The sequence below is a fragment of the Plectropomus leopardus genome, chromosome 24, assembly GCF_026936395.1.
Source record: "Plectropomus leopardus strain MGB_pleo_1.0 chromosome 24, ASM2693639v1, whole genome shotgun sequence".
NCBI classification, from domain to species: domain Eukaryota; kingdom Metazoa; phylum Chordata; class Actinopteri; order Perciformes; family Serranidae; genus Plectropomus; species Plectropomus leopardus.
This window is the reverse complement of record NC_142199.1, coordinates 17,016,208-17,042,541: the sequence shown is the minus strand read 5'-3', so window position 1 is coordinate 17,042,541 and position 26,334 is coordinate 17,016,208. Positions and strand designations below refer to the sequence as shown.

The window sequence follows — 26,334 nt, the reverse complement described above, 5'->3', positions numbered from 1 at the left end:
GCTCCACATCCACAACGTGAAGAGGACAAACTGCAGCGAGGACGCCCAGTGTTATGAGACATATCTAAAGACACGCAATCCACTATTTATTTCCCACAAACTAAATACCATATAAAAGAAACACGCATATTGTACTGAAACTGCAGTTTAATCCTGAATTTGTTGACTTGGTTAGTTGTGTTTTTGTGCCAATTGCTGCAGTGTAGTATGCATCCGGTTTCCCTACCAAATTAAAACTTCTAGTTTTATATTGCAGATTTTCTCGAGTGCCCTGTAGCTTAGTTGATAGAGAGGCTGCCAATTACTGAGAGGCTGGTTTTAGTCGCCTCTGTGGCCGAGGTTTCGACTACAGCGCCATCTATTTGCTGCATGTTAGTCTCTCTTTCACACTGAAGCTGTTTTATCTTCGTCCCGTCGAATAAAGGCAAAAAATCCCTCTAAATTAATCCTAATTGCAGTATTAGCCCATTATTTTAAAAAAAACACACCATTACCAATTAAAAAAAGGGTCCCAATCTGCCCACAATTTTATATACCATGACCAGCCAGATAGTCATGTTAAATAATTTTTGAAACATTGGGGTGTGACTTGTGTTTTTTTGTTTTTTGATTATTTTATTTTAATTTTTGGCTGAGGTTATGGGCAAAGCACTTTTGAATAGCTGTATTTTGTATTTATGTTACTGCATGAAGGCATGTTTTCTTTAAATAATGTTAAAATTGATGTGTCCAGTAGCGCAGTTGGTAGAGTCAGTGCTTCATGTGTAGAGACAATATCTTTGCTGCAGTGGTCATGGGTTCAATTCCTGGCTTGACACCACACTTCTCAGTGTTAAGGTCAGAGGTTCAAACCCCTTGGTAGGCAAACTCACTAAAGCCTTGGACAAAAACATGCAAGTTGATATGCAGGGTTTTCTGTATTGTATCCCCAAACCACTTTTAAATAGCTGTATTTTGTATTTATGTTACTGCATTAAGGCATGTTTCCTTTAAAACTTTTTAAAGTTGTTGTGCCCAGTAACTCAGTTGGTAGATTAAATGCTTCATGTGTAGTGACAATAAAGGCAAAAGCCCCAAATAACCAAAATTATGCCCTATATGATAACTGGAAACCAAAATTATCACTATAAACAAAAAAGGAAGTCACACCTTAGCCACCTCCCCTCCTCTGATAAATAAAGAACAGTCCCTAAAAATATCTTCAAGCACAGTGTATATCTTTGTGATCAAATATCAGTTTCTGGGAAGTGCAACATTGTAGAAACAGTAAGAAAGAAATGAAACAGCATCTTTTTCATTGTTAAATCAGTGCACTGAATGAGCTGTTTTTCTTTCAGCTCTTATTTTGAAACAAATCAAAACGGACGTGGACCGGAAGTTGCCGTTGGTTGTGCGCGCGGCGTCTTTGTTGTCAACTTGACACGTTTACAGCAACTCTGGAGACGGCGTCAGTGACAGTTGGTCTTTTCGTAGCACAGGTGAGTGGTCTTCAGTTTCTCGACGGTTTAAATACATTTTTATGATGTATTAATGTAAATATTTTCTGTAAGACGAGTCGTGTGTAGCCGGCAGTGTCGGGGGGGACGAGGCGTTTGTGTCACATGAGGAGGAGGAGGAGGAGAAAGGAAGGCTGAAAAAACAGAAATAGGCTTTTTTGACAGCTAGCTTTTTAGCTAGCTTGGCCAGGTAAGGTCGAGTGATAGAGTAGCGTTAGCCGAGGATAACCGAGCGCGTTGTACGGCTGTCACAGCACGAGCGAGTCCGCGTCTTTGTAGAGCACACAGACATTATTAATGGTGTGTATTTTGCAGTGAAGTTAAACCACCATCGCCTCAGTCTGTCTGCGCTTGTAGCCAGCACAGCAGCTCAAAGTACAACGTTTCTGTTGGTATTTTGTTGCTGCTAGCAGTGAATACTTTAGCCAGTCGTGTGATCGTGACAAAACAACAGCCTCCGTCATAATTAATAGTCCGTGTTGTTGTCTCTGATAGCGAAAACTGCTGGGAATACCCTCTGGTGCTCGGAGGAGAGCAGAAGAAGTGGAAGTACAGGCCCAGCTGCACAGCTCTCCTCTGCTATGGAATAATTTTTGGAAAGTTTTTTTTGCCACAACACATCCATTTTGCATCTTTGAAGGAGTGTTATACCTCGCCTTGGACTGTCATGATGTTGAGCATTGATGGCCAGCAGCAGAGGTTTAGCTCATGACTGAAAAGCATGAAGCTGCCAGGGAAGTGACCTCAGTGGACACTACAGCCTGAGGGTGCCTCTCACTGGCACCATGGCATCCAAGGAGAGACTGTATGAGGTCTGGATGCTCTACTGCACTAAGGTAAGGTGCATTCCTGTGCACGCACACTCCCACTTTTGTCTTGTCTGAGCCAGCAAGGGGAAATGCTGCTAGGTGAGGTAATGGACAGTGTGATGGCATTTCCTCCTTGGTAAAGAGGTTGTCCTTTCTTCAGGGTTCCTGTGCATCCTTAAAAAAGCTTGAAAGGCATTGAATTCATTAATTAAAAATAAAGGGCAAAATTTATATTAAGATAACTTAAAACTGATCATTCAAAAGTCAACAAAATGATCAGACATGAGAGATCGGATCTTATACATTGTTTATTTTTCTGATGCTGCATTGTAAATAATCGCTAAGACTTATTTTGTGTTAAAAACAGTACTGTGCAAAGGTCGTTTTGGAAAAGTTGTAATGGGGATATTTCTTAATTCGTTTTTCAGTCTCTTTATTTTATTTTTTCAAGATAAAAACAATACAGAGAACAGGCACAATGCATTACAACACCAAACAAGTCAGATCAAAATGTCTTCTTCAGACTGAAGTCAGTATTCAGTGGGAAACATGGAATCATACATCCATAACAAAAGGTAGCTGAAACAGTCAATGCTATTGGACATGTCTTGAAACACACTGAATACTTGCAACTTTAGCCTGTTGAAGTCATTTAAATTCTGAAGTATTTGTGTTTTTAATACTATATACATTTTTTCTGTATGTTCTGGTTGTATTTTTGTAGAAAGACTACTGAGAAATAAACATGTATGATCACGATAACCTTGCTAAAATAACAATATATCGCTGCATTATAATAGGGTCATTGTCTTTCATATGGTCCCGTCTGATAAGTTCTTTATTCAACACTCTTAAATATCACTCCAAGTTGCAATAGAAAACTCCTTAAAAGTCTTAAATCTAGCTTACCTTAAGCTATCGGAACCCTGTTTCTTGGCTTTTAACGTTTTGTGTTACTAGGAGTATTACTGTGAGGGATTTCAAAGTTGACTGACATTTTTAAACCAGCCACTGATTGCAATTGTTTTGTGGCAAAGTTTAGCATCTTTTTTTATGTCCTGAATTATCTTTTTTAAGATCCAAAAGCCTCTAAAACAGCATATAAAACATTTTAAGACTATAAAATGCTCCAGTTAAACCCACACTAATGACGTTGCCTGCAGATTCAGGGGAATTCTTTGGTAGGGGACACATTAGGTTTATAAATTAATTATTAATTCATAGAGAAGTAGTGTAACTTTATGCTCTGCAACACAACCAGGAAAGCTCTGTGGTCTTCTCAGGCTGTGAAATCAGTTTATGATAGGAAGGTCCCATAATGTGGTGGGCCCTGCTGCAGTGAACAGTGCAGTGCATGTGAGATACTGCTTTGTTTTTACAGTGGAGATGAATGAATGACACTCTAGTAGAGACAGCACCCCTTGAGTCAGCTGCTGGCTAGATTTAATTCACTTGGCGATAAAGCATGTGCCCGTCCTGGCGTCCAATCAAAACGACCTGCCTGAGCCGCTCCTCACGTGAGCCAGGCTGCACACTTTCTCCCCAACGTAATCCCTCACAAACACACACACACACACACACACACAGTACACAACCCTCTCTGGAGTGTTTACCCCTTAAAAGCGAAGCTGCAAGTTTAGGATATGACATTGAATAATCCTCACCCTGTGAAGCAAAGTATGTATGCTTGAATGCTGACACAAATAGAATATCTAATGCTGGTGGTGTGTGGGTGTTTGGGGTTCATAACAGAAGCATTCACGCTGCTGCCCGCACACACACTTGTCACAGTCACTTGTGAAAATGCCAGCACTTGCTGCAAGCATACACACTGCATTTGTTCTAGCAGGAGAGTGTATTTGCATTGACTAAGCATTACACTGTTAAGAAGGATCATTTCATTTCATCCTGGCCATGAACCAAGAGTCCGCCAGCCGGGCCAATATTCCTCTCCGTGCGAGGCAAGAGACGCTGAGAGAGATGCATTTAAATATATATGTGTAGCGGCCTGCCTCGCTCCCCGAGCAGCAGAAATGTCAGGTATGGCCGTGGGGGTGTATATGAGCGTGCATGTGAGGGTTGCCAGGATATGTTGGCTGCAGAGAGGACCTGCAGTCACGTGGTCTAAATCAGCTGAGGAATGTTGGTGTGAAAGCTCTGAGACCTCCCGTGTCCCACTTAAGGGTGCATTGTTTGTTTTTATTGTTCATATATATTCATACTGTAATTAGTTTCACAACTGAGGCTGGTTCATAGCATGGGCACTAATACAGGGATACTCAACTTGCTTTGCTTTGGGGGCCACTTTTGCAAAATAACAGGGGGCCAGGGGCCAGTTGCAGCAGCCCTATAGATGATCCTAGGATTTTAGGACGTTACCCTGGCTAGCACCACTGTTATGCATGTGGGGGATCCCACTGGCACTTTTTTTTTACAAACAAGCTCTATTTTGATGCTGTTTAATACACTCTGGCAGTATTGAGTATCACTGCCATACTGCATAAAACACCCCAAAAAAGAGCTTGTTCATCATTTAGCTTTGGATAAAATCATGAAACGGTTCATGTTATAGCACACAGTCCGAAAGTATAACTCATATTACCCTCCAACATCTCTCACTGCCCAGCTATTCAAAGCTGTCTATTCACAGCCAATCTTGGTCCTGAGCTCCATAGTCATACTACACTTGTATTAATGATTAAGACATCAGATATGGACATCTCCAGTCCGACTAGTCCCTAAGAATTACCTCCTTGAAGGCTAGAGTACAAGCATTAGCTTTTTAAGGTGCATTATATAACTCAGTTTGATGACTTGGAAGGTGTTTGTTTTATTCTGGTGCTCGCCATCTGCCTGTGTAATGATTGACAAAGCAGAGGAGACATCACTGCCTTTAGTGTCAGAGGTTAACGCTTCTCTGAGGAGGAGTCAGTCTGATGTGTATTGTTGACAGTAGAAGCTACAAGCAGCCGTGGGTCGTATCAACTCATCCCGCTCTGTCTGCTCAACATCAGCTGTCTGTTCTTATTTTGTTATTCTTCACGTTTTTGCAAACCAGTAGCCAGTGCTTAGAGTGGAAGGGGTGGCGTCTCTGCTCCAACAGATGTGCGACGTTTTAATTGATGTCTTGAGTTTTGACATATGACATTGTAACAATAATTTCAGGCTGTGTCTCGAGCCAGCAGTGGCAGCTGTTCCCATATTGATGATGAGGTCAGAAATTGTTGGGTGAGCAGCTGTGGCATCAAAGGCAGTGTTGAGGAGTGTGTAGGAGGTCACATGTTAACTGGTGCTGCATTGGAGTTGTATGGGAAATAACTGTGTACGCAACCCATGCTATAAAATTCTTTTTTAAAGTTTTTAAGACTTTGATTGATCTTGCTTCGTGGTTACCCTCTCTGTTCTTAACTAAACATGCACATATTTGAGTTTTCTATTTGACCTTAAAGGAGAATGTTGTACTTTACCCCGAGACAAATAAATCTTGGTGTTTTCTGGCTTTCCCACTCTGTAGCACTGAAATGAAAAATGAATCACGAATATGTGCTTTTACTAGGGGTGTTCTGCAAGTTTCATCATGATACTTGATCCTTTGGACAAAAAAAAATGATAGTTGCTGATATCACAAAGTCTGCCTTGATATGATTTCGATTTGGGGGGTTTGGGTGGCGCTAGGCTGCTAGCACTTGGATGAAAATGGAGATACTTATGTGCCATGGGAATTTCAAAATAAAGGTGTATCTTAAAGATTATTTATTGTGAAATATTTGCAGGACTGTGATGTTGGCAATGAGTGGGCTTGCAGGGCTCCATAAAATACAGTAGTTACAACAGCAGGAAGCTCTGCATAACTGTTCTGCTTTCTGACAGTTTGGCCTTTTGCCAGTTTATGGCTGTTTTATAATGAAATGATGCCACACGTCGTGGACAACTTGCAGTCAGCGTGTGTACGAGGCACTATGCTAAGACTATTCACTTTGTCGTTTCATCTCAGTTGTCAGAATCTGTGAATCTGACACCTCAATACAATGAATAAATACATAATTAATACCTTTTGCCTCTTAAGGGATATTATTTCTTCTTTAGTCACAGGTATTGTGATATATATAGATGAATTGTCTTGCAATGTATTGATATGTTGGTATACCCACCTAGAAGCAAGAGAGACCCTGTAGGTTTCTTCACACAGCAGGGGTTATAAATGGCAATTAGGATTCTGTGTATCAGTAGGTGTCTGAAGCAATCAGAGGGTTTATAATGTATGAATTTAAATAATAATAATGAGAATCTACAGTAGTTGCAAAGGCTCGCTCCTGCCTGTTTCCCCGAGTTGAAGAGGGCTGAGAGGTCACAGATGACAGCTAAGACCGTTACGTAACCAGCGATCCTCTTAGCTGCCTGTCATTGGTCTGTGCCAGAGTGTTGTCCCCAAGCACACAGAACCGCTGCCGGCCGCTGGTGTACGGTGGCAACGACACAAAACTGCACTGGTGCTCCTCCACCAGTATATTAACAACAGCAAGAGTTAGTCAGAGAAAGTGGAGGGTTTAGACTTCTGAGTAGTGCCAGTTACTCTCCTAAAGCCTTTGTCTGCTGCAGAAAAGCCCCTTTTAATTCCCAACCGCAGGGAACATGCCTCAACAGCCAGGGGCATCATTTCACCCTTCAGTAGCTTTAAAGCCGAGTCCGCTATCTTAATTCTAGAGCAGAAATCCGTACTCCCTTTTAATTGTCCACAAGCCAGGGATTTCTGGTTAAGATTCACAGAACCGCCATCCTGTCTTACGCCACCCCACCCTGCCCAGCATGGAGAATTGCTTTTTAACTGGAGTTGGAGGAAACGATAGTCATTTGCATAAGCCCCTGCATTTTCGGGAGTCAGAATGGTGAGAGCATTGGAGGTGAGGGGAAAGAGAAAGAGACGAGGAGGGGAGCAAACAGGCGAGCTGGAGGCGACAGAGGAGGAGAAAGTGCCACGGTTTCACATATTTGCTCAAGTAGATTACTCAGGTCTTTTTTCCGGCTTTGCTGCTTGTTTGCTTATTACGGTCTAATCTCTGTTGTCACACACACACACACACATGCACACACACACAATGTCACACACAAGCCCACACACTTAGGCTTTGGTTTATGTGCTGGTATGCAAAGTTTGCTCCCTCAGGCTAGCTTTCTTTCTCAGTACAGCTCATTTCATTCTGTCTTGCTTCTCATTTTCCTCAGTGCTATGAATATCTCTAGAAATAACACTGATGTCACGGACACGGTGTATCAGACACGCCTTGTGGTTTTAACCCCTCCCACCGGACTCTTTAAATACTCTCTTGGCAGTGACGTCATGGCCAGAGGAGTTGTCACTGACTGATGGGCAGTGATGCTGGGCTGTGATGGTGCAGGAACAGATTGACCACAGCCGTCTTTAGGGAGGGGACCTTTAAAACATTGTGGTTTCCGTGACTCTGTGCCACTTCCACAGAACCAGGTCACTCACAGCCACCTCCAAACTAAGCAAGCAGCCACCCGTCTAGCTGGCCGACCACGCCTGTCTGGCAGGGCGGAGCACTTGCAGAGACTGTTGTTTCACTGCATCAGAGCATAATAGATCAATCAGTCAAGTAATGTAATTACTGATAAACATAAGTGCATTTCCTGCCCCATAAATCATTTGCAAGGCAGATTTTCAAAAAAGATATTCTAATTTTTGCATTTTTTTTTTTACCTTAAAGCTGCAAGGATTAATCAATTATGATAATTGATAAATCATTTCAATCATGTTTTTATGTAAAAATGTCAAACATTTGTTGGTTATAGCTTCTTAAATATGAGAATTTGCTGCTTTTCTTTGTCATCCATGTCAGTAAAGCAAGAGTACTTGGGTTTTTGTTGGTTGAACAAAAAAAGCAATTTAAAGACGCCACTCAGGGCTCTGTGAATTTGTGAAGAGCATTTTTCTTCATTTTTTGACATTTGAAAGACTGAATGATTAACCCTTTGAAACCCCGAGTGACATCACTTTCCTAGTGCTGCTTCCAAACGCCTTTCACAAGTATTTAAACCTTTAAACCTTGAACAAATTGGTGCATTTTCTTTCAAAAACATGTTTAATAAGTCAATGAGCAACTTCAACGTCAAAAATGTTCCACAATTTGCAAAACAAAATAGTAGATTAAGAAAACTATTTTTAAAAACACATGGAAAAATGTCTAGGGGAAAAAAAGAATATAAAAATATATATATTTATGATTGTCATAATTACATATTTAAAGTAATTTTTAAGCACTTTTATCCAGGTAATTTCCCCATTGTTGGGTATTTTTCTTTCTTTTTCTTTGGTCTCATTTTTATTTATTTATTTATTTATTTAACTAATTTACAGGTAATTTTCTTATATTGCTAATTTTGGGGTAATTTCCTCCTTAATTGCTCATTGCCTTCTTCCTATGTTTTTGAAAGATATCAGGCCAGTTTGGCTTAATTGATTTTCATGAAAATAATCACCAGATTATTCAATAATGAAGCATAGGTAGTAGCAGCCTTATATTACATCCAGTACGTGAAAATGTTGTGGATTATCTCTTTTGACAGGATTTTTTTTAAATTGCTGGAACACATATCCGGTCAAATTGTTATAGTAATTTTATGTGTTATATGGTTATAGCAATTTCCCCCACCTTTTTCGAGGGGCATTGTCTGATTGTTTGATCCATCATTATCTGTTATTATGAGCTGCTTTATGCTGGGATCATGTTGAAAGGATATGATATCACATAGCAGAGCCTGGTTTGTCGCCACAGGTCTACACACATCTCTTGTTTCATGTCAGTGGAGATCTCAATTTCCAGAATGAAGTGCATTGATCTGTGTCGCTGGTGACCTTGTTAGCTTTACAAAGGTCAGCTTAAACAGATCATTAGAAATGTGATGAAGCAGCTTGGCAAATGGCCTAATAAGGTGATGGATATACAAAGGAGAACCATGTGTTCTTCTCATGGGGAACAAGAGGGTTGGAGTTGGGATATGGTGACTTTTGTTGAGGTAGGATTCCAACTTGATCATTATGTGTGTGTGTGTGTAAGGCCAGTGATGAAGGCAGTGGATAAACAGAGCCATGTAGAGCAGGGTGTGTCCCTGCCTGCCACAGTCCAAACCCTCAATGGGCATCTGTGCTCCCAAGCTGCTGCCTAAAAGAGGACATTCTTTCAGACACACACACACAGTCATTCAGTCACCACTGCGAGCAGGCTCAGTCACTCGAGAGAGAAGCTGCTGGCATAAATCATCATCTTCAAATTTTCTGGCAGGAGCATTTAAAAGGACGTATAGACAATGCAGTGTTTTTCGCCGAAGTTAAAGAGCAGCTTCAGCAGAAGGCACGAGTAAATGAGCTTTTCTCAGTCTATTCATGTGGTGGAGATAACAGAAAAAGAAAGAGGCGACATGCCATGCTCTCCCAACAGAACATATTATTCACACGTGGCTGTTGCTGTTCAGATCTGTCTCACAGGCACACACACACACACACACACACACACAGAGAGAGAGAGGGAGAGCTGATGACTTCATAGGAATTGCAGAGAGCTGGCTTCCTGCTTCGTTCTGGCTGATTCCCTCCCTGACACGCAGACAGAAGCAGTCAGCCTCTCAGCCCCTCTCCCATTATTTAGCCAGATGGCACTGCGATCCTGAGAAAACTCAGTTTTTTCCATTTGTTGAGTTTTCTTCTCTCTCAAACCCTAATCTGATAATTGATCCTTTTTAGAGTAATAGCTTCATGGGAAATTATATAAATTGGTTCCTGAATTGTCTGTAACTCTACAGCAGACATGTCCAAAGTCTGGCCCAGGGGCCAATCATGGCTCTGACTGATTTTAAATGGCCTTCTGCTTGTTGCTTAAAATATTCTATAAGTGGCTCCATGTATTGTTGTCTAAGAACGCCAGATCTCTTTGCATTTATTCCATTCACCTCACAGCGGCAGGACTATCACACAGTTTGTAGACATGCAGGAACTACGTAGGCGGAATAGATGATTCTTCATGAACGGACAACAAACAAACCAACAACAAACAGTAACCTAACAGCAGACATTTCCTGCTCGGCGGCACACATGGCCACAGCAAAGTAGGGGTGTAAGAAAATATCATACACTTGATACACTTGTTTTTTTTAATCAATTTAATAGTTCACATGCTGCAGTGCTGTAATCTGTCCTCAGTCATGTGACTTTGCCACTCCATCCGAACAACATATTTCTAGTTTGTTAGAGGGGCTGTGGTGAATACAGATCCTACTGTTCTGCTTGCATTTATGCATGTGGTGACATGGTCACTATGGCAGTTTTCCTAAAAATTAGATTAAAAAAGTACTACAGTATATCACCTTGCTTACAGTATTGCAGAATACCCCGATATATTGACCTGCGTCACGGTGTGTATTGAATTGCCAGATTCTTGCCAATTCAGAGCCCTACAGCAAAGAAGTGTAAAGTACACAGCAAATTCCTTTCACTGAAAGATGAAAACGGTTGTGTTTGTCTCATTTGTACTGGATTTTTTTAAAATAACCATGTAATGCAAGAAGCAGCTGACCCCCAGATATTTTCCCAATGTCTCATCCCACACCTTCCTGCCCTACAGTATGTCCATGTGTCTTTCTTCCTGTTTGTGTGAGATCATTTTTGAAGTATACCGACATCTCAGTGTCTATTTGGGGGAAAGAAAAGTACAAAGAAAAAACAATGCATTTAAGTCTTTAAGTCACAAAAGACCCACACAATAACGCTGTGAACATCTTGCTTTTTTGTCTTTTGTTGCTTTGTGTTCTCATTCTCCATCTGTTTCTCTTTCTCCGGAGATAGCTTAATAGGTAGCTATCTTGCCTCAGGATATTTTTTTTTAAGATGAATGACAAATATGGGCTACAAACCTCAACAACTGTGACAGAGAATGAAGAGAGGGAGGAAAAAAATATTGAATATTGTGCTTTTTGCTTCACTACATCTATCTAACAGCTTTAGTTACTTTGCAAATTAAGATATTTGCATAAAAACATAAGAAGAGGTCATAAAATATGTTTTGTTAAATTACCAAGAGTTTGTACAAGCAAAGCTGATCAACGATTAGTTTATCAATCAATAAGTCGATTTTTATTAAATACGACATTCAGGTTTTTGTTAGTTTTTTTGTTTTGTTTTTTGATAATGTGACTTTTGAATTTTTGTTTTAATAATTTTGAGTTTTGGGGTGAATTTTTTCTATTTTATTTTCCGAATAATTTGGGGTTTTTTTTGGACGTTGTTGTTTTCTTAAAAATATTTTTCTCCATTGGATAAGTTTACTTTTTTTTCCTGAATATACTTACTACAGTCGAGTATTTTCACAGGGTGGCATTACATGTACATTTACTGAAGTAAAGGATCTGAATTCTTTTTTTAACCACTGATTAGAATTTTGTAGTTCCTAAATGGTTTGAATGTTGAAATATTGTTTTTCTGTTCACCTGGTTAGTGGTGTTTTTCTGGAAATTGCAGTGTCAGTTGTTGTGTTGGTCTCACACTATAATACCAAATGCACATTACACTGCCTGGTGTTGTAGTAATCTGCCCCTGTCACCTCTTCAGCCCTCCTTGACCTAGATTGCTCACTCACACCCTCCAGATGGCTCAAAGTCTCTATGACAGGATCTAGAGGGGGGTTGTGAGCAAGTTAATACTCCTGTATGATGAATTAATAATGCTTTCCAAACTGTATTGCGCTATCCACGTGTCCTGCAGCCCACAAGCCTTGTGGTGTGACACCTACTCCTCTGCTGCAAACGTATTTGCTACAGAACACACCATAGTTGGCACTTTCATAAAGCATATACCTTATGATACTCCTATCAGCAAAGTCAGCATTTTGGTCGCCCATGTAAGTTTATTATTTTCATGTATGCCACCTAGACTTATGTTTAAATAAGAGTTTGAATCTGGCAAGTTTGGCAAGAAAAAAAAAGTGATTACTGCTCCTGGAGAAGCCATGGAAAGAATTTCAAAATTTTGCCCATTAAAATATTTTGGAACTCTTTAAAGGAAACTGGCATAGTGCAAAAGCACAACAATTTTGGCAAATCATATGAACAGAAGGCTTCTTTTGGTGACTGTTACTGCAACCTGCATGCTAACAAAGTGGCTAATTGTCATTTTAATTCAAATGCACAGACAAAAACGTCTGATTTATATTCTTCATTGCCCCATTGTTTAAGCCTTGATTAATTGCTGATTTTTCTCACTGAAGCTTTGATGCACAAACACTGGTATTTGAGACAGCCTGACGTCTCATTGCACCTCTGTCGACGCCATCGGTGGTCTTGCTTTGATTAGATAAATGAAAATGTAATCAAGACTTGATTATTATTATTATTTTGGTATACACGTTTGTGAAGAAATAGCATAAAAGAAAATGTGCAACACGAGGTGACAAAGACCAAAACGTCCAGTCAATTCGTATTAAATAATGAAAAATCTAAACTTCCCTTCAGAACAATAAGAATTTAACTTCTTTCATTATTTTTTTCGTGTTTCCACAGTGCTTTCTTGAATGTCTATTAACTGGCATGCACAAGTGTGAAGTAGCTCCTTTCTGTATTGTCAGTTATCATAATAATGATGGTAGTATAAACTGCCACAGCACCATATGTGTGTTATTTATTGAGATATGTTAGAGCTAAATCTCCTCTGTAGCAGTAAGTAACAAGCAATCAGCATTATGAGACTTTTTCGAGTCTTTTTCTAACACATATTTAGGGTCCCAGCTCGTACAGTTTAGGAAGTTTTACCACACGGTCCCCTGTATATGGTGCCCTGTGTTTGTTCCTTTAGGCTGCTGGGATTTTACACCATGAACTGTACTGTGACCTAGCAAGCTTAGCCAGGCCAGCCTTCCTCTGTGGCCGACGTTGCCATCCCGTCCCCTCTCTCTGGGTATTGTTCCAGGAATTTAGGAAATGTTGATCAGCCGGCTGCTAGAAACTTCCCCCTCAGTATGCCGCCAAGCCTGTTTTCCACTCCAGCAGGTGCATGTTTTAGCTTCCACGCCCTAAAAAGACACACTCACCTGAAACATTCCTCCCATCACGTGTTTGTCATACTTTGGTAGCAGCTACATAAACCAGTATGTCCCTTTTTAACTTGGTGGTCAGCGCACACTTCATCTTGTCTCACTTTTCTTTTACTTTTGCTTCATGTAATCAGATATTTACATCCTTTTGTTTTATGCTTGATTGTGCTGGTAACTGCCAAAGTGAAAATTAAACACGGACACATGAAAACATGGCCTCAAGCATTAGAAAGGGTGCGCCGAGACAAAAACGTTTGCGGCCTATTGTTGTCTAAAGAGTAGAAGTTGCAGAGGACACACACACAAACACACACACACACAAGCACACACACAAAATCCAATCAAATTGCAGACAAGACCTGTCAGCTGCCAGCCAGTTCTGCATTTTGACCATGACAGCTTTTGTCAGCAAAGGCCGCTAACTATATTGTCTCTCTTCTTTACCCTGCTCTCTCTGCTTCCTCCTCTTCCATCTTTATTGCTCTTTACTCCTCCTATTTCTTTCTGTTGTTTCATTTTTCAGAGGGATCCAGACTACTTGAAGTTATGGCTGGAGATTTTCATCAGCTCCTATGAGCGCTGCCTGGATGTGGACTTTGAAAAGCCACCTTCAAGGTAATGTGTGGCAAAGTGTGGTTTATGGTCATTTTTATGAAACAAACATATTTCGACATCTGCTAGTTCTGTTTATCTAAAACTAACAGGAAACATAAATTGCGTCCCTTTTTGTGTATGTCTCAGTACCAAGACAAACCCCCATCATGTGGCACTTCTTTATGTGGGAGAAAATGACTTGTAAAAATAAAAGACAGTCAAAAAAATACAGTGTACCTCTGGTTGGGGATCAATGCCCTGCACCACTCCAGTCCTGCACTGCCACCTGTCAGCCCTCCTTCTGTCTATGATATATCACATCCCTAATCACACAGACCTGCCTATTACATTTGAGAGTACACCAACACAGTTCTCTGCATTAGGTCATCTTGAGTGGGTTCACAATCTCCTCTTGTATGCGTCAACCACAGCATGACCACACATTGTGCAGCCTTCCACGGCACAACCCAAAATAGCACGGCCACACCAGAGGCTTTTGTGCAGAGCGTGCACACTTTGATGAAAGTGATGCTCCGATTGATGTCGACACGTGAACACGTGACACAGGTTAATGTGAGAGCCCATTAATGCTTGAACACACATCTCAAAGCCTGTAGTGTGCATAAACAGGCAAAGTTTGTTATATTCAGACACATTTTATCACAGAGGGAGGGCTGTTTGAAAGGGTGGAGTGAGGTGGAGAAAAATGGGTGGTTAAATCCTATTTGTTAAGCTTTTCATTTCTCTCTCTCTCTGTCTGTCATCTCCTTTTCCTCCTCCTTGCTTGACTCATTTTCTCCTGTCCTCTCCTGCTTTTTCCTCCTTTCATCCTCCTCCCTGAGCTGTCTCTTTGCCTTTTTGTCCTCTGTCTTCTCTCCGTTTTCTTCCTTTCCCTTCTCGTTCCCTCTCAGTCCCTTGCTCTGCAGCTGCCACATCTGTCCCGCTTTCCCACCGACACTCATTGCACAGCTTTGGCTGCTCTCTCTGTCATATGAGCAGCACACATGCTGTTCCTCTGAGGAATGAAGTAGGCATGTGTGTTTGATTGAGTGAATGCAGAACAGGGTCTGCTCTTTCAAGCTGGCTCTTGTGCGTACTGCAGCAACACCTCCATGATAAACCTCCATGATAAAACGCTACGTCTGCACTGTACCAAACTTGACATGAGCCTCCGAAGCCCCACTTTTCCTCTTATCTATTTGAGATTCATCCTGTGTCTCCTGCTTGTGATGCTCCCGTGTCTCCAGGCCAGAGGAGGTTCCCCCGGTGTTGACGCTCCTCCCAGATAACATCCTGCAGGTTTTGCGCCACCAGCTGCTGCAGTGCGTCCAGAAAGCCTCTGACGGCCTGGAGCCTGAGCAGCAAAACCTGGCTCTGCTGCTGCTCAAGTTCCTTATCATCATCTGCAGGTCTGGATAGGAAACGCACACAAACAGTACAGCGATTACACAAAAGATAAAAAAAAAAGAAAAGAGTGTGACCTTTTCATAGACTGCATTGTGCTCAACTGTAGTGTACTCGTATTGCTTAAACTTTTCTCTTGTCCCTCATAACCTGACGGTTGTCTCGTTCTCTGTGTGTTTGGGTGTTTCTGATAGGAACCTGTCAAACGTGGAGGAGATTGGCACTTGCTCTTACATCAATCACATCATCACCATGACAACACTCTATATTCAGCAGGTCTGACTCCTCCCTTTGTCGTTGTTCTGGTCTCTTTTTTCCCTCTCAGTAAAACATGGTAACTCTGCGGTTTTGTAACTGAAAAATAATTCTACAGAGACACAATTCTTTACATTGTTAATCACCCGAATCTTATGTTGGATAGATTACCTATAAAATGTTTAAACGGAACAGTTAATAGTTAATGTTAAGAGGGCCTGTTTGTGTGTGTGTGATGTTTCAGCTGAAGAGCAAGACCAAAGAGAAGGAGATGGCAGACCAGAGCCAGGCTGAGGAGTTTGTCCGTCACGCGCTGGCTTTCTGCGAGAGTCTCTACGACCCGTACCGCAACTGGAGGCATCGAACCTGCGGGTAACAACATCCTGCAACCAGCTTGGCATTGCTGTGCAGCAGGGTTACTCAACTTGCTTTGCTTGGGGGCCACTTTTGCAATGACAGGAGGCTAGGGGCCATCACAGCAGCCCCATACATGTTTCTAGGGTTTTAGGACATTTCTAAGATTTTAGGATGTTTACAGGATTTTCGGACGTTTCTTGGACTTTTGGACCTTTGTCAGATTATGGGAAGTTTCTCCGATTTTAGGGTGTCTCCAAGATTTTTGGACCTTTTTAAGATTTTGTTTCTCAGATTTCACAATATTTCTAAGATTTTAGGACATTAGGGGCTTAGCTAGAACCTCTGTCAGGGGGGTGCGGGGGATCCTTAACTGGCAATTTTTTAATAAACAAGCTCTATTTTGATTTTTTTCAATGCACTCTGGCTTCTTATTTATACTCTTAAGTACCAATACAATACCCACTGTAAATCACTTTATTTTAATTGTGAATTAGAAAATGGTTGGAGGTCAGACTTTGCCAGTGGGCCGACATTAAAAATAATAAAGCTAACATTCACCAGCAATATCCTTATCCTGTGTGTAATGCATTCTTACTTACTTGTATCTTACCTGAACTATATGTGTGTGTGTGTGTGTGTGTGTGTGTGTGTGTGTGTGTTTTCCACAGGGAGCAGCTGGGCACAGTAGAGAGGAGCAGACAGAAGTACAAAGCAGCTCCGCTCACTGTGGAGTTTGTTCCTTTCTTTTACCGTAAGTCTCTTGTTTTTAACCCCACTTCTCAAAGAGGGCCTATTATGCTTATTTTCAAGTTCATACTTGTGTTTTAGGTTTCTGCTAGAACATGTTTACATGCTGCAATGTTCAATGTGCTGTAACGCCTGCACACATCCTCTGTCTGAGAGGCTCTGTTTTAGCAGCCGTGTCTTTAAGACCCTCTGCCATAAAAACTAAGTCTGTTTTTGAGGGTCTTCCATATCTGCACTCTCAACACCTTAACATTATTGCTGTAGCTGAAGAATGACTATAACGGAGAATAACTGCAGTTTTTAGTGTGAAAAATCACCAATAAAAGCGTTTCTCTGACGTTAGCACATGGCTACGTGCAGCAGTGTATGTAATGTAAACCCTTGCAGCAGCGTGTCTGGAGCAGATGACTATTTCAAAAGATCTGCCATTATCTGATGTCAGCTTGTCCCAGTAATAGAGAAAACATTGGAAACATAGTTTTCAGAATGCTCTGAAGCCTGAGCTTTTTTCTCACAGGGATTACTTTTACATACGTCAATGCTTGCTGTGGTGTCTGTCTCTTAAAATAGTTTGATTAAGACATACTCATCAACTATACATGGTACTTTTCTGTCCTAAAAATATATAGTCCCTTTAACTTTACTGTGTGTTATTGTAGGGGATAAGTTTAACATATATGCAAATGCTGCCGCAGTATGAAAAGACTCGCTGTATATGGTTCATACTTTGCATTTCCTGCATCACTGGTGTCTTTGGGTTTGGATAAGGGAGCAATCCTCTCTCCTCTCCCCTCCTCCCCTACTTTCCTTGGTTTATAGGAAAGTACAAAAACAGAATACACAACCATGTCCTCAACCATGAAGACCTTTCAATTATGGAAAAAAAATAAAATAAAATAAGATTAAAAACAAGAACAAATACATTTGTGGGAAAAAATAAATTAAAATAAATGAAAATAATAATAATAATAATGAACTAAAACAAGGGTAGAAAATAAAGAGAAAGGCAACAAAAAGATTTGTTGTATAGTCAAGGGTATTAGATTAAACAAACACACAGAGACAATGGGTTGCTACTGGTTACACTACAATGTGTTCCTGAAACTTATTCACACAAAAGTCAGGTGTGGTACTTGAAACTCTTACTGTCCATTTTGTCCAGTTTTCAGTGAAGGTATCTTCCTGGTTCTTAAATTACATAAATATTCTATATCACATCAGTCCGTCAGTGAACACTGGGCATTTCTCTTTTTCTAAGTGCTCCCATAGCGTCACTCTCTCCCTCCCTAACCCCTCTTCTCTCCTCTCTGGGTCCCGTTGAATCCACTCTTTGTGTCCTCGTCCTGTTTGCCAGGCGCTGAGATGAGCCGATAGTGAATGGTGTCTGTCAAGCCACTTCAGCTACACTGGCGGCCATTTTGAACAAATACTCCTTTCTGTTCTGTGTGTGGCTGCTGTGGTTTGGCACCAAAGATAACACCCAAGGCCCAACCTGACAGTCTGTGCGTGTGTGTGTGTGTGTGTGTGTGTGTCTGTCTGTCTAATGTGCAAAGAACAAGTTTGTGGGACATCTGTAGGAAGATAAAAAGTTCAGTTCCTTTTCTGTTTATAAGTCTCACTGAAGCTTAATTGGATAATATTGTCATCAGTGTTATTCAGTGATAGTAGAATGTTTTTGGGATAGCGGAAACAGACATCAGGGAGCCGAGATGTCACTTTTCTTCTCCCCAGTTGGATGTGTTGACAGATAAGTTAATGGATGACTGTGGCCACAGTGGACCAACATGACCCAGAGGTTACTGACAGGACTGCCACATGCCTGTGTGTGTGTTTGAGCACTGTGTGTGTGCGTGCGCGCGCGTGTGTGTGAGAAAGAGTCAGAAAAGATAAAGGTGTGTCAGTGTGTGCATTCATCAGTGTTTTGGTTATTCACATACAGGAACAGTTTGCTCTGAACAACAGTTTCATTTCGTGGTTGCGTTGTGTTTGCATAGCAGGCATCATGAGTACAGATCAAACCAACTGACTTTCTGTGTGTGTGTGTGTGTGTGTGTGTGTGTGTGTGTGTGTGTGTGTGTGTGTGTGTGTGTGTGTGTGTGTGTGTGTGTGTGTGTGTGCGCGCTCTCGTTCCAGAGTGCTTCCAGGAGAGCGAGCATCTGAAGGAGAGTCTGAAATGTTGCCTGCTGCACCTGTTTGGAGCCATAGTAGCTGGTGATCAGGTACGCCTCTGGATGACCTCAGGGTCACAGGCAGCTCGTTTCCACTCAGTTAGTGCAGCTTCTTGAACTGTTTTCATTTGGGATTCTTGAAAACCTTGTTACTGTCGGTGAACCAGCTTGAGTTTCCATCAGTTTGTGCGGATTGTAGTCAAGGATTATAATCCACACAGTTGTAACAAGGTGACAGATTGCATTGTTAGCCTGCAAACTTTTGTTAAGTTATTTCCAAGTGGCAACTTCCAGGCTGAAAAATGAAGCCAAAAACTGCAGTTCATCAATGATCAGTTGAGGCTGACTCCAAAATAGAGTTAATCCCCAAAGACCCCCATCTAAAAATGCCCAATTTTACAGCAGAAATAATCATGTTTATGATCTGGGTGAAAAACTGGTTTGGGTCTCAAAGGCTAATTTCAACAATTGCACTGGTTGAATTGTTATGTAACTCAACTGCTCACATTTTATTAAGGCCAGGAGTTTTGCATATTAAGTGGCGTGATTGTTTGAGAGTCAGGCTGTCTGCGAGTGCCACTGCAGTCTGGTAGCCAGATTCACCCCTGGCTCCTCCACAGCACCTCATCCAGATATGCTCACTTCTTGCTCCAAAAAATGAACATGACAACGGCTGAAATACCCAACTCAAGGCTTTGAAACGGCAGCCAACAAACCAATGGGTGATGACATGACAGTGATGTTCATTATGGTCATTACAAAAAAAATAGTAAAACTATTAATGAGACCAGAGCAGGATTTTTTTTACCAATAAGTTCTCACTTAACTTAACTAAACACAGTTTGCATTTCAGGTCAAGGAAAATATGATCTTTTTTCGCTCCAGCTGGGAGCCAACACTTTGTGGGTTCCATACCAATTTATTTTGCTCCAAACTGTTCAAAATCAGATGCGGGAACTAGAATAAAAGTTGTTCCATGTTGATGGTAAAGGGTTAAGGATATTTTAAGTAGTAGGTCACAGGCCTGATCCCCTTAATAACCTGTGTGTCCTTATCACCTCATGCTGGCGATGGACGTGTTTGGGGAGTGATTCAGGATGGCTCCACATACAGTGATTCTAAAGGCAAATGGGCCACATGACATTGACACAGGCAGTAAAATATTCAGAGTAATGAGTTATCAAAGTATTAGCAGTGGTAGACAAAGTAATCAACTATCATTTGAGTCAAAGTATAAATACCACTGGTCAAATATTACTCCAATACAAGTGAAAGTTGCTGAGTCAAATTACTACTTGAGGTTAAGTATTGGAGTTCTTGCTTTTAAAAATATTTAAGTATTCAAAGTACTTTTGACACACAATTCTATGTTGTCACAATACATTTGCAGGATCTAATGACTCAAAACAACCCACTTAATGCACTGACCTGCTTGTAGAACCTGTAAAATGAAAAGCGTGTTGAATATGGATGGTGAAGTCTTGAAGGCCACGATGACATTTTCTGGTAAACAGAGCCGATATTTAAGCCGATACGAATCATTCTTCATCTTAAAAACTTCAAACATGGACTTTAGGTTTGTCCATGGGTGAGGACTCTTCATCTATATCTGCTGCCATAGCCATTACAAATACAGCCACCTGCTGATGAGCTATTTACATTCTGTAGTGTTATTTATTTTTATGGACAGTTTTTGTTTTTCTGTTCCTCACTTTTCTAACCCCATCCTTCCCTCTGTCAGAGGAACGCTCTGCTCGCCATCTCTCCAGCCACCATGGAGGTGTTGATGCGCGTGCTCGCTGACTGCTCCATGGGCAGCTGCTCCTCAGATGAGGGCGAGGACTGGGACAGCGAGGCCCCCGACCGTAAGGCGCTGCTGACTCTGGGCTGCCTGCGGGAGGTGGTGCAACGCCTCCTGGCCTCAAGCTCCGACCAGCGGCAAGTGGAGATCGCCTCCGTGCTGGAAAACTACTTCAAGCTGCTCAACTCGGACCCGGCGGCTGTCGTTGCTTCCAAACAGCAGCAGCAGCAAGCCAAGGGCCGAGTGCCGACACTGGGCCGACATTGGGAGAGCAGATTTGTGGCGCTGCAAGTAAACATGCTAGGTACGGTTCTCAATATCACTTTTTGTGTGATTATTTTGAGCTTTTCCATTTTGTTGAATCATGATTTGCATACAGGGAAGTCAAATAAGAGTGACTTATTCCACCTTGATTTATTTGTGTCTTTGCTTTTCTTTCTCTCTTCTCTCGGTCTGTTTCTCTCTTTGTTTCTCTCCCTTTGTCTGCCCGTCTGTCTTTCTCTGCTGCTGTCTCTCAGACACTATCAGGGACATGTTCCTGTGTTCAGACAGGCCAGTTCTACAAGCCATCTTCCTCAACAGTAACTGCTTTGAGCATCTGACACGACTGCTGCAGAACAGCAAGGTAACAGTCTTTCTGTCTAAATATAACCTGAAGACACAGCTCAGTTAGGAGTGTGAGTGTCTCGATCTGGTGTCTGATATTTCTGAGCTCATGTTTCTAGCTCAGAACCAGGTCCAATTCATGACTTATTAGTAGCACTTGATCATATCTTGTATCTGATACTGTTTCAAAGGCTGTTTAAAGTTTTAATCTCATGTCAGTATGACATCCTGTAATACAACATTTTTTCCCCACTGCAGTGTAGTAATGTAGAGTTTAAGTAGATGTTTAATATCAACGCCAACATTTATTTTTATATTTCGATAAAAGAACTAGTCATAGTAATATAGTACAGCTTGCTGTGTGTTTGCAGTTCTGCTCAATTATGTATGTAAAGGAGAAAAGTAACAATGTTTGAGTGATGAAAGACATCTTTCATAAAAGGTCTTGTCTTATTTTAACTAACTTCTCCTGTGGGGGAAAAGGTACTAAAATACTTAAGTTAAAATGTAAAAAATACCAAACACCGAAGCTAAAAAAAGTGTTGACCTTGTTTCTTTGCATTACATTATGTTTTTGGAATGAACTTATTCAGTAATGGGTCGACAGGTCGTCATTAATGCAGTTCAGTACAACAGCAAGTTGAGATGGATGTCATTTAAAATGTTTTAGATTTTATATTACCTATCAGAGTGCATTTACATGGACTTGAATAATCTTTATATATGCCTCATCCTGAGCTATCCAGGTAGAATATACTGCTTTCTCCTAAACAGGACAAGGTCTTATCCAAGTTTCTGAAAACAGGATGTCGTGTTTAAACGTTCACTTAAACAGGATCCTCCAAAATACCTGATCATAAACGAGGTGTTCGTGTCCAAGTAAATGCACTCATAGATTTCATACTTGAAAACAAACATTTACCTGTTAATTATTACACTGTAAACTTAAACGCCTCTCGGACTTAGAGGCTACTTTTAGAACTGAGATGCTTTAATGAGTTCCACCTCTGCAGACTTCTTATTTTTATGAGTTTTTAAACCCAATAAGCTATTTAGGAGCTACTTTTAGCCTGGGGTGTTTTGTGAATACAGGCCCAGGTGTTTAAGATGTGATATGGATACATTACTGTCCTGGTCTAGTCTAGCCTGTATGTCATGTTAAGTACTTTGTTAAGTTTCAGCGTGAGAGAGAGCATTTTGCCCACCTCGCATGTTTACCTCCCACAGCAAGGCTGGATCACCAACACGCCTCCACACAGTGACCCCTGCTGAGGGTCATGGCTTCTAACCTCTCACCCTCTCCTCCACTTAAAACATCTTTCCCTCCCCCTGCACCACCCTCTGACTCTCCGTTGTCTCCATTTTCTCTCTCTGTCAACCTCCCTTCACGCTCTGTTGACATGTTGCCTGTTGTGTGTGTCAGCTGGTTAATGCTAGGTGCACGGCGGCAGACAAGGACCAGAAAGATATAACCAACAACAGGTTACTGACAGGAGAGAGGGACACTCAGGTACCGCCAAGAAAGCCCCTCCTCACCTTACTCAACCCCCCAAACCATCCACCTACCCACCCCCTCACCTGCTGCCAAGTCCCACCACCTTCACCTCACCAGAGCCTCGTGGCCACTCCACAGCAGGACGCTTACACAGCTTTGTCCCACATTAGGAATTTTAATTAAAAGAAAACTCTTTGAGTCATTTCTGGGTCCCATGGTAATGAAAAGGCTGGAAAGGCCTGAAAAAATCATGGAACTGGTAAAAATCATGGAAAGTTTTGAAAAAAAAAATAATATATATATATATAAAGAGAGAGAGAGAGAGAGATTTATTAAAAATAAACAAAAAATGGGTTTAAAAGGGATGTTGGCATTAAAAAAATTGCCCCTTTTTTAAGATAAGAAAACAGGGATTTTTTTTTTCTTTGGGTGGGGTGATTTTTAGAGAAAAAAAATGCCTTTCAGAAAATTTTTAAAGGCATATTTTAAAAAAAAATCACAAAATGACAATGACCAGAAACTGTAAATGCAAATTTCAGACTGTCCTGGAACACATTATGTGGGACGCTGGATTTGGGCCGGCAGTCTCTCCAAGACATGAAGCTGTCACTTCCAGGTCTTGTCTGATGCGTCTCTGGCCCGTCTTTTGAATGGTGTCAGCTTTCAGTCAGAGCTCTTTCACTGAATCGTCTCATGTCCACAGAAAGGCCATTTGTTCCCCTTTGAGTATACCAGCTTTCATTCTGCTCTTTGTACTTTTTCTGCTCACAGAGCCACCTTTATAAGATAAAATCCTTCCATTGATCTGGATAATAAGAATACAGGTGGACAAACTGGCATGAAGACACACACACATCAGTGTGTCTTTGTTGCTTTGCAGCTGTAACCTGATGCTGCGGCCAGTGCTTCAGCCGGCTTGACGGGTTTTTAGGCATCAAGCTTTTGGTGTTTTCGAGGTCACATGTAAAAATTAAGCAGCTTTTTCAGTTCATGTACAGCAGAAAGACTAAAAAACTACTGCAAATGTTATGAAAAAAACAAACACCAAACCACCCAAACCAGAATTTACCCTGATTAGCAGTGCAACTTTACCGTCTTGCTATGGAGTGGCCACTTTGCCTCTTTCACAGCTGTGTCATTTCATTTACTCTATTGCCATTTTCCTCACACCTCCCCAGCCCTCCTCACTTCCACCCCTTTTCCACATTGTCCTGGTCTGTTGCGGTTTACTGCGGGCTATGCTGGAATGCTATCACATTGGCCTGGTGTGTGTGCTCACAGAGTTCAGCGGTTTGAGGTGATCTGGACTCGATGACGATCTGATTTTTGCAACAGTCCCTCTCCAGCTGGTCCAAAACTCCCAACAAGTCCACATGTTAATTTTAAATGATTTAGTGACCTGTTAACATGGTGGACATGAGCAGGACAGAGCTGGATGGAGCTGTGTTCATTTTGTCATGGTTTGTCTTGTGTTTTATGGGTGCATGCATGCTTTTTGTGTGTGTGTGTGAGGAAACAGAGTGAGGTACTTCTTTGTGGAGGTGGGTGGTTTTTTTTTTTGGGTGTTTTCTTTTTTACTAAGCCCTGAGAGCTTCCTGCTCCAGTCACATCATCATGCTATTAAAAGGACTGGTTCTTTTCACCTGGAGCAGTAAGACGACACTGTCCTGATCCGCACTGTAACGTCTGCAGTACACTCTTTAATGCTAGCCCTTATTACTGTGACAAACTGGGCTCTAAACATCATCAATGATTTTACTTCTCACTTAAACACTAATTGAATCAAACTCCAGGACATCTACTTATGTCTCCTTTTTTTTTTCCTCTAAGCGTGATGCATGTTGTTTTCAGTGCCTTAAATAAGTGAATTGTGATCATTTTAGGATTACAAGCCTGATATTTGAATGTGGCTTCAGACTGTGTGCATGCTTGTCACCTTGTAAAAGTGCTCATGAGGAATAAGAGGAGATTTGACTTGTGTCCAGTAATCTGTTTCTACATACTGTGCCTGCTGAAAGCACATGTGATAGTTGTGGTGACTGATGAGTGTTAATTTTCTGCAGGTGTTTCAAGGGCGGCTAGACTCCCTCGCTGTAGCAACCATCAAAGCCCTGACAACAGTGATGCACAAATCACCAGCTGCAAAGGTAACAGTCTAGTCTATGTTAGGACTGGGACCACTCAGGCCACTCATTACAATGTGATTATGAGTTATTGAGGTAGAGAAGATATTTAATGTAATTTGGTTTAGTTATGTGCATATTGAGATACAAAGAAAAAAAAGAGAAAAGGCATATAAAACAGGTAAGGTAGAAACCCAGAATGGGCTTTTCTAACGAAAAAACAAACACAGCAGCCACACAAGACAGCTATGATGTATACAGTTCAACATGTTTCTGACCTCAGACCACTTTTAAATTTGTCTTTGTTTTGGGACAAATGCATAAAATGTGTTAAAAAGTTCATGTTCCATCTTTTGACTCGATTTCAGAACAGTCCTCCAGATGTGTGAAACATTGGTAGTTTCTTTGTTTGTCTCGTATGTTAACAATTAACCAGTGAATTGAAGTTTTTGGGTAGGTCTGTTTTCATATGCAGCACTTTAAAAATAAAAATACATACTTGGAGAAAAAATCATACGGTCAATACATTGTATTTAATGCACATACTTAACATTAGATGAGTTTAAAGTCGCTTGAATCCCTCAATCGGATGAAAGACTGTGGGGTGGAAATTAACAGAGTTAAAATCAGTTATAATCATATTTTTTTAATGGAGTCTGGCTTTGAAGAGAGCGATGCAGTGGCTTCATTTATCTGTCAGAAAATAGATGTTTGAAGGTAAGGTAACGCAGTGAAAACGATTTTTTTTTTTTAAGAGGGACTTATTTTTTGCTAAAATCTGTTTTGTTGCTGCTTCCCATGCACAACAGTAGTTTAATTAGCTTCTGTGGGAGTTCTCCAAACTGGGCATGTGCCTTATGACATTAACTTTATGTAATAGACTGACTGTAGAAAAGTATGTCATACAACCCCACTTCAAGTTCACCTGAGTTGTGCACTGAACTGATTGTTCTTTTCCCCCGCCACTCCTGCAGGAGGTGTTCAAGGAGAGGATTGGTTACAATCACTTGTATGAAGTGCTCACGTCACTCGGCCAGCCATCACGGCACCTCCTCAAAGAGCTGATGAACATGGTGAGAGACGGATCATCTGTGGTGTTTCCTTCATTTAGTCTGCCTTTCGAATATTTGTTGGTCTGGTTGATTTTGTTAGTTGCCTGATTAACTCAGGGTTCCTGGAGATCCTTAAAAGGCATCGAATTCATTAATATGAAAATCAGGCCACAAGCAGTCTTAAAATATCTTGAATATATTTCTGAAAAGTCTTTAAAAATGCTCAGACGCTGAAATTAGGATTTTATGATTTGCTTTTTTTCTGATGTTGAATTGTAAAATCTCAAAATAACTGGTAACATCTAATTTGTTTTTTTATTTATTTTATAAT

General features: G+C 41.1%; 1 protein-coding gene across 5 annotated transcripts in view; it reads left to right on the top strand.

Moving 5' to 3' along the window:
• Window positions 1–1,410: 1,410 nt before the first annotated feature.
• Window positions 1,411–26,334, top strand: part of nbeal1 (neurobeachin-like 1) — a 54,921-nt gene continuing 29,997 nt past the window's right edge. For 3 of the 5 annotated variants that reach the window (XM_042512932.2, XM_042512931.2, XM_042512930.2), the window contains exons 1-13: window positions 1,411–1,478; window positions 1,992–2,332; window positions 13,925–14,016; window positions 15,243–15,404; window positions 15,594–15,675; window positions 15,899–16,026; window positions 16,680–16,762; window positions 18,892–18,977; window positions 20,668–21,031; window positions 21,246–21,352; window positions 22,757–22,843; window positions 24,892–24,975; window positions 25,926–26,024. In XM_042512932.2, the coding sequence (XP_042368866.1) occupies window positions 2,282–2,332; window positions 13,925–14,016; window positions 15,243–15,404; window positions 15,594–15,675; window positions 15,899–16,026; window positions 16,680–16,762; window positions 18,892–18,977; window positions 20,668–21,031; window positions 21,246–21,352; window positions 22,757–22,843; window positions 24,892–24,975; window positions 25,926–26,024 (1,425 nt within the window). In that variant the 5' untranslated portion in view covers window positions 1,411–1,478; window positions 1,992–2,281. Of the gene's footprint in view, window positions 1,479–1,665; window positions 2,333–13,924; window positions 14,017–15,242; window positions 15,405–15,593; window positions 15,676–15,898; window positions 16,027–16,679; window positions 16,763–18,891; window positions 18,978–20,667; window positions 21,032–21,245; window positions 21,353–22,756; window positions 22,844–24,891; window positions 24,976–25,925; window positions 26,025–26,334 lie in introns of those variants that run through there. The other 2 variants (XM_042512933.2, XM_088074897.1) reach the window with 2 other exon arrangements.